At 54.5% G+C, this 6,498-nt stretch overlaps 1 protein-coding gene across 5 annotated transcripts; it reads right to left on the bottom strand.

Moving 5' to 3' along the window:
• Positions 1-903: 903 nt before the first annotated feature.
• On the bottom strand, positions 904-3,650 carry Miox (myo-inositol oxygenase). Of its 5 annotated transcripts, XM_090318476.1 has the most exons (10): positions 3,570-3,650; positions 2,732-2,812; positions 2,475-2,555; positions 2,135-2,297; positions 1,934-2,001; positions 1,714-1,823; positions 1,569-1,636; positions 1,437-1,486; positions 1,236-1,348; positions 904-1,158 (listed from the first exon to the last, which is right to left on the bottom strand). In XM_090318476.1, the coding sequence occupies exons 1-10, from the start codon at positions 3,582-3,584 to the stop codon at positions 1,050-1,052; spliced, it is 858 nt and encodes a 285-aa protein (XP_090174602.1). In that variant the 5' UTR covers positions 3,585-3,650; the 3' UTR covers positions 904-1,049. The 5 variants fall into 5 exon arrangements, with proteins under 5 accessions (XP_090174602.1, XP_090174584.1, XP_090174574.1 ...); XM_090318458.1 differs by having other exon boundaries at positions 1,236-1,636; XM_090318448.1 differs by having other exon boundaries at positions 1,066-1,636.
• Between the last annotated feature and the right edge of the window lie 2,848 nt (positions 3,651-6,498).

Genomic DNA, 6,498 nt, shown 5'->3' with positions numbered 1-6,498 from the left:
TGTTAATAGAAATAAATAGTGGGGACCCAATCAGCAAAGCCCCACCCATCAGAGGAAAATCCTCCTAGATCAAGTCTCTCTTTTTCAAAGATGACTTCTAGAGGGTGGAGGGGAGGCCTTTAGAAATAAGCATCATTGGGGCCGGGAGTTTGGCCTAGTGGTAGAGTGCTTGCCTAGCATGCATGAAGGCCTGGGTTCAATTCCTTGATACCACATATATAGAAAAAAGCCAGAAGTGGTGCTGAGGCTCAAGTGGTAGAGCTCTAGCCTTGAGAAAGTCCAAGGACAGTGCTCAGGCCCTGAGCTCAAGCCCAGGACTGGCAAAAAAAAAAAAAAGAAAGAAAGAAGCATCATTGGGTGGCAGTGACAGGACCCCCCCCAAAAAAGAAAGTCGCATAGTGATGGCAGTTGGCAGAACTGGAAGGGTTGGCACCTGGGTTTGTGTGCAGAGGGCATTCATCCATCTTGCTCCCAGGGACAGCCTTCTGGCAATCCTCCTGCATGTTTGTTTCCTCTACATGTGTCCCTTTACCTACCAGGGCTTTCCCTTCTTTGTTAAAAAGAGACTGAGTCTAGAGGACTTGGTGAGCATTCCTAGAATGAGTTGAGTGGGGGCTGGGAGCGTGGCCTAGTGGTAGAGTGCTTGCCTAGCACACGAAGCCCTGCGTTTGATTCCTTGGTGCCATATACACAGAAAAAGCCAGAAGTGATAGAGTGGCTAGCCTTGAGAAAACTCAAGGACAGTGCCCAGTGCCCAGGCCCAAGCCCCTGGACTGGAGGGGGGAAAAAGGAGTTGAGTGAGCAGGAAGACGAGCAGGATGTTCAGGGGGCAGTGCCCCTGAAACAGAGCTACTTCTGCTGTCACAGCAGACATAAGTCCCGGGGAAGACTCAGACACACAGGTCCTTTCAAGGTCTTTATTGTGGTCTGGGACAAGCGGCTTTGAGGAGTGGTGACTGGGGACGAGTGTGTGGGGACTCTAAGGGGTGGTTGGTGTGGGCTGCCACTGTATGTGATGTACAGTGTCTGACGGGTAGTTGAGAGGCCTGTCACCAGCTCAGGACACCAGGGCAGTACTTGTCAATTAGCCCCTGGTAGTATGGCCGCAGCTTGTGGACATTTGGTAGGTCAGGGCTCTTGGTGTAGAGGTCAAACTTGCTGCGGTGGGGGAGGACGGGTGAGCCTCTCCAGGGAGGTCATCCAGCCCCCCCCCCACACCCTCGGGAAGGCCTCACTTGAACTCCTGCACCCAGGGCAGCATGTCCAGATCTCGCGGGCTGCACAGCTGTCGGTAATCACCACCCGTGTGCCATGGGTAGAAGGAGTGGAAGCGGACCATGTAGAAAGCCTGCACAGAGCACATTCTGCATCCTTAGGTTTTCTGGACAGACTGGACTGGGCTAGGCTTCGGCTCTGGGCCGCCCCTCCCCTCCTACCTCTGGGGGAAGAGTGAACTTGTTGAACTTCATCATTTGGTACAGGTACTCTGCAGGGGAGGGATGTCACTGCCAGGCACCCAGAGGCTTCCCTCACCACCCTCCACCATGCCCGCCTCCAGCTGGCCTTACCATCGTGGCCCCAGGACATGAGGACATTCTCAAGCCCACAGTGGGGCTGGTACATGCCAAGTTCTGTGCTATAGTGATTAAGAGATAAGGTTGAGAAGGGCAAGGGACCTGGGGCAGGGGAAAGACAGACAGGGCAGGAGGGCACCTGTATCTAGGGTGTTGGAGATCAGGATTGTCCTGGAAAGTACAATCATAGAACACCACAGAAGCCTGGGGACGGCAACCAACAGGAAAGGTGTCTCCAACGACTGCCCACTGGGAACCGACAAGCACCTGTGAGTGGGGGTGTGGCACTGGCCTGCTTCCCATCGGGTCCCGATCCCAGAACAGAGGCTGCTTCCACCCACCCCCCATCTGGCCCTCACCTGCGGCTCCCCCCATAAAGCCAGGACCTTTCCCAGGTCATGCAGGAACCCAACAAGGTGGAACCAGTCTGAAAACAGACGCACAAAGAAAGGGTGACAGGGGTTGAGATGGGATGAGCAGACCTTGAGCTGAGTGCAAGAAGCATTCAGGGGCTGTTCCCTAGGTGTGCCTGTGTCCCACCTGCAGGACGGGGGACACACCCTTATCGGGATGGACTTTCCGGATGCCTTCTGCTGTCTGGAAGGCATGGAAGGAGTTGGGGAAGCCCACATCTGGGTCCGACTCATCCACCAGATCATCCAGCATATCCACAGCCTCCATCACTGTCATTTTCTTGTAGGAAAAGCTTCCAAACTGTGTGTGCTAGGTGGAGAGAGAGAAGTTAGCCCTCGAGGGGCCACAGAGCAGGACCTGACTTCAGGGTGTGCAGGGCAGGGCCACCACCAGCACACAGCCTCTCTGAACACACCTGGATGCAGTGGACGAAGGGAAAGGAGGTCCTCACCCTCAGAGTTTGCAGGGGGAGCAGGAAATGTGTACCTTCCTGTTCACAAAGTCCACTGTCTGGTGCGTGTGCATGAGCTGATAGGTGGTGAAGACACGGTCCAGGAAGGGGCCTGACTGCAAGCCAGGAACACATTGTCAGGAGCCACAGCCTCCCCTTCCCCAGACCAGACTCTGCAAGGTGCTCACAGGGGCTTCCCAAACGCCGCCCCCGCCCCCAGAGCGGTGAGACGGGGCAGGAGCTGCTCTTCTCAGAGTTGGTGGGGTTGGGCCACGGGATGAAGGGTGCTCACCATGTAGTTTCGAAAACTGTCCTTGTCTTTGACCATCTCTGGATCAATATCAGGACGGTAAATCAGGGAAGGATCTGGGCCCTAGTTAGATGGGGTTTGACCCAGTTACCATCATGCCTGGTCCATGAGGAAGAGAAGACATCCCTGGGGACCAAACCCGAGTCTTGCATCCACTCAAAGGCAGTAGACAGTGGAAGCACAGCCTTAGTCCATGTGCATGCCAGCTCCTAAGGACCCCTCCTGGGTCCTTATCTGCCAGCATCAGCTGGATGCCTGCTTCCATGGGGCAGTGATAAGTAAAAGCCACTGGCACCCTGATTTGCTATCCTCATAGACGGAAGCTACTTCTTTTTTTGGGGGGGGGCAGTCAGTCATGGGTCTTAAACTTGGCCTGGGTGCTGTCTTGAGCTCTCTCTCTCAAGGCTACTGCCCGACCCCCGGGCCTGGGCACCGTCCCTGAGCTCTTCAGCTCAAGGCTACCACCCTCCCCTTGAGCCAAGCCCCACTTCCCATTTTCTAGAGGTTCATTGGAGATAAGAGTCTCAGGTCCTTTTTGTGCCCGGGCTGGCTTTGAACCTTGACCCTCAGATCTCAGCCTCCTGAGGAGCTGGGATGACAGGCGTGAGCCACTGCGCCTGGCTTGGAAGTCACTTCTAAGAGGAGGCCTGACTTCATAGAGGGCTTGTGGGTGAGGGATTGCTCATTCCCGCCCGCTCTGGACCACCATAGGGAGGGGCCCCCCAATCCTGATGAGCAGGAAGAAGGAAAGAGTGCTTCCCTTTCCCAGGAGAGGAGAGTGGCCAGTAGGTGCTGGCTCACTGGGGGTCTGGGTACTTACCATAAGCACCTTCATCTTGAGAGGGAAGGAGCACAGCCCTGGTGGGAAAGCCTCCAGGTCAGTGAGCGCCCCATGGATCAGGTGCCCTATATATGCCCATAGGTTACATAAGTGGCCGGACACTACCCAGCCCCTTGGCCTTGGCCCTTGGTAATGAGTGACCATCCACCCTTCTCCTGGCTGCGGTAAGTTAATGTGTCAGTATGGTCCAGGCCCCCTGTCCTGAGATAACTGACCTGCTCCAATGTCCAGGCACTGCTCTGCAGCCCCAATTCTATGCCCCAGGCATTAAACACTCCCATGGTTGCAGTCAGCCCTCCCTGATGTGCCTAGAGGCTGTAAACCACACCCTAAAGCTCATGCTCCCCTACATTCCATTTTGAAAAGCAACAGTTTGTTCTAAGACACCTATAGATTATAGTTGGGCAAAGGCATGTTAAATAAAAATTAGTCAATGGCAAGGGTTTTAGCTCAATGGTAGAGTGGTTGCATATCCCTATATTTGACTCCCAGCAGACAGAGGGAAAGGGAGAGAAAAATGGGGAGGGAGAAGAAGTGGGGGAGATGAGGAGGGAAAAAGTTGAGGGGAAGGGAGAGAAGTGGGAGGAGAAGGGGCAGGGAGAGGGAAGGGAAGGGAATTATTTTTGACACATATAAAAATGATAATAAAATCTTTATGACTGCCACGATGAGGTGGTGAGATCAAATATAACCAAGACAATTGGGGATCAGGGGGTCCGAAATGATTGGGGCATCAGGGGTAAGGAAGGTAGCTGCTGATTACTGAGGCGATTCTGCTGAGTTCTTGGTGGAAGCAGGCAGGTTATCAGCCTTCTGGATGTGAGAGAGGGTTCTTCACAAGCCGACGACGACGGTGGAGGGTTTTGTTTTGTTTCAGTGATGGAGAGCTGTTCCTGAGCTGCGTTCCAAGTCCTGACAGGATTCCTGCTAATCTCAGCAAGGACGGGGGCAAAGTCAGGAGTGGTCTCGGGACAGCTGCTCGGAAGTCTGCTCAAGGAGGGTGCTGGGCTCCTGGTGAGGAGCTCCATAAGCATGGGGCAGGATCAGGATTCAACCACACATCTGGTCCACTAGTCTCTGAGGACACAGCAGGAGCCAAACTGACAAAAACACCCGCCTGGGGAGTGGCATTCTTGGAGACAACAGAGCAGGGAAGAGGAGGGCAGTGGTGGGCTAAAGGGTTGGCTAAAGAAGGGAGCATACCGGGACCCCTCACATCTTTAAATGCACTGTAACAGATCCATCCTTTGCTTCCCGATCTACCTTTGAGATATGCTTCTGTCTCCAGGGGGGCTGGAGTCTCCAATATGTGTTACATGCTGGATACTCAGTGTGTACTGGAGTTTCCAGGACTCTGAAGGAGACTTGGAACCATTTCCCTAAAAGCAGCGGGAGTAGGCTTTGATCAGGAGCAAGCACCAATATCTAAACAGTTTTCCAGGAGGGTCTGAGATGAACAGCTGTAGGATTGAGTGGGGGGGCGAGTGGGGAGGGGAAGGCGAGGGGGGAAGGGGAGGGAGGGAGTGTGGGGAGGAGGTGCTCCTCGTGAGGGGACAGATGGCAGTCAAGCGTGGCCAAGCTCGGCGTGGGGTTGGCATCCTTCCAGATACAAGGCCGTGGGCTGTGACCAGCAACTCCTGATCCCGAATGGGGTGCCAGGCCACCTCCCATTTCACAGGAAAGGCCCAAGACGCGGGACCTTGGCTGAGGCCACCAGCAGGTGAGATTCACCTGTAGCCAGCCCGGGTGTCTGGGCAGGGAAGACCAGGGTGGGAGGGGAGGTAGGGAGGTGAAGGTGCTCCAGGAAAAGGGCACAGCTTGGGCTGAGGCACAGACCACACACAAGCCCAGGTAATGGAGGAGGCTGCACTTTGCCTAGTGCCTGGGGTACCAGGAGGGCCCTGCAGAACTGAGTTGTGAGGCTGAGCTCCCCCACCCTGTCACCTCCCCTGCCAGGACCACATGCCACCTGCTGTTGCTAACACCTTCAGTGGCCACAGGGTCACTCCAGCCAGCAAACTCCAGCCTGCCTCAGCTTCACTGACACTCTAGCCCACACCTCCAGTAAGGTCAGGGCCTCTGAGCACCCAGTGCCTTGCCCTGGAAGCCGCTGTTGGCTCCAGAGCTGGCTTAGACCATAGCATCCTTCAGACATCCTACCTTCTTGTCTTGCTGAGTTCCCCAGCACACCACTGATACACTTCTAGTTTCATCCAGGGTCCACAGACTCTCTCTGTGTTTCCCATGTACTGCAGCTCAGTAGAGGGAAAGGTGAGGTGACCCTTGGGCTAGAAGAGGAAGTGTAGGAGCTCAGAGAGGCACTTCTAGGATTCTCGAGGGCTAGGCGTACTGGTGCCCAAGGGTAGGCTCTTTGGGTGGGCACTGCCGTGACCTGGAGTATCTGTATCTGCAGCCCTCTTTAGGGCTGCCTCCTGAGTAGGCGCAGTGAAGTGCCTCCACCAGTGTGACAGAGAGGAAAATGCTGGTAAGCATGGCAAACCAAGTGCTACGTGAGTGCTTGCAAGCCTTTCTGGGCCGGGATTGTGGCGTAGTGGTAGAGTACTTGCCTAGCATACACAAAGACCTGAGCTCGATTCCTCGGTATCACATAAACAGAAAAATCCAAAAGTGGCATTGTGGCTCAAGAAAGTCCAAGGACAGTGTTCAGGCCCTGAGTTCAAGCCTCGGCTTGGAAAACAAAACAAAACAAAAACAACAAAAACAAAAAAGAAACAAACAAAAAAGCAAAACAAAAAAACAAGCCTACCAGCAAATACAGACAAGTCTGAAGTTTGGGTGACACAGTTGCCATAGCATGTGCAAAGGTCTTATCGGTTGCACAGCTCTGCTGCCAGGCTGTGTTTCCTCCCTTCATTGCTGTATGAGGCCTGGCTGCCTTCACAGGGCC

This window comes from Megascapheus bottae, chromosome 2 (genome assembly GCF_031878675.1).
Source record: "Megascapheus bottae isolate mThoBot1 chromosome 2, mThoBot2.hap1, whole genome shotgun sequence".
NCBI lineage: Eukaryota > Metazoa > Chordata > Mammalia > Rodentia > Geomyidae > Megascapheus > Megascapheus bottae.
Note: the sequence above shows the minus strand (reverse complement) of the source record. Positions and strands in the feature narration are given on the sequence as shown.

Coding starts and splice junctions, on each gene's coding strand:
- Miox (XM_090318448.1), bottom strand. Junction 2,556..2,731: donor ACAGTTTTCGAAACTACATG/GTGAGCACCCTT, acceptor CCTGGCTTGCAG/TCAGGCCCCTTCCTGGACCG. Junction 1,637..1,713: donor CTCCAACACCCTAGATACAG/GTGCCCTCCTGC, acceptor TAATCACTATAG/CACAGAACTTGGCATGTACC.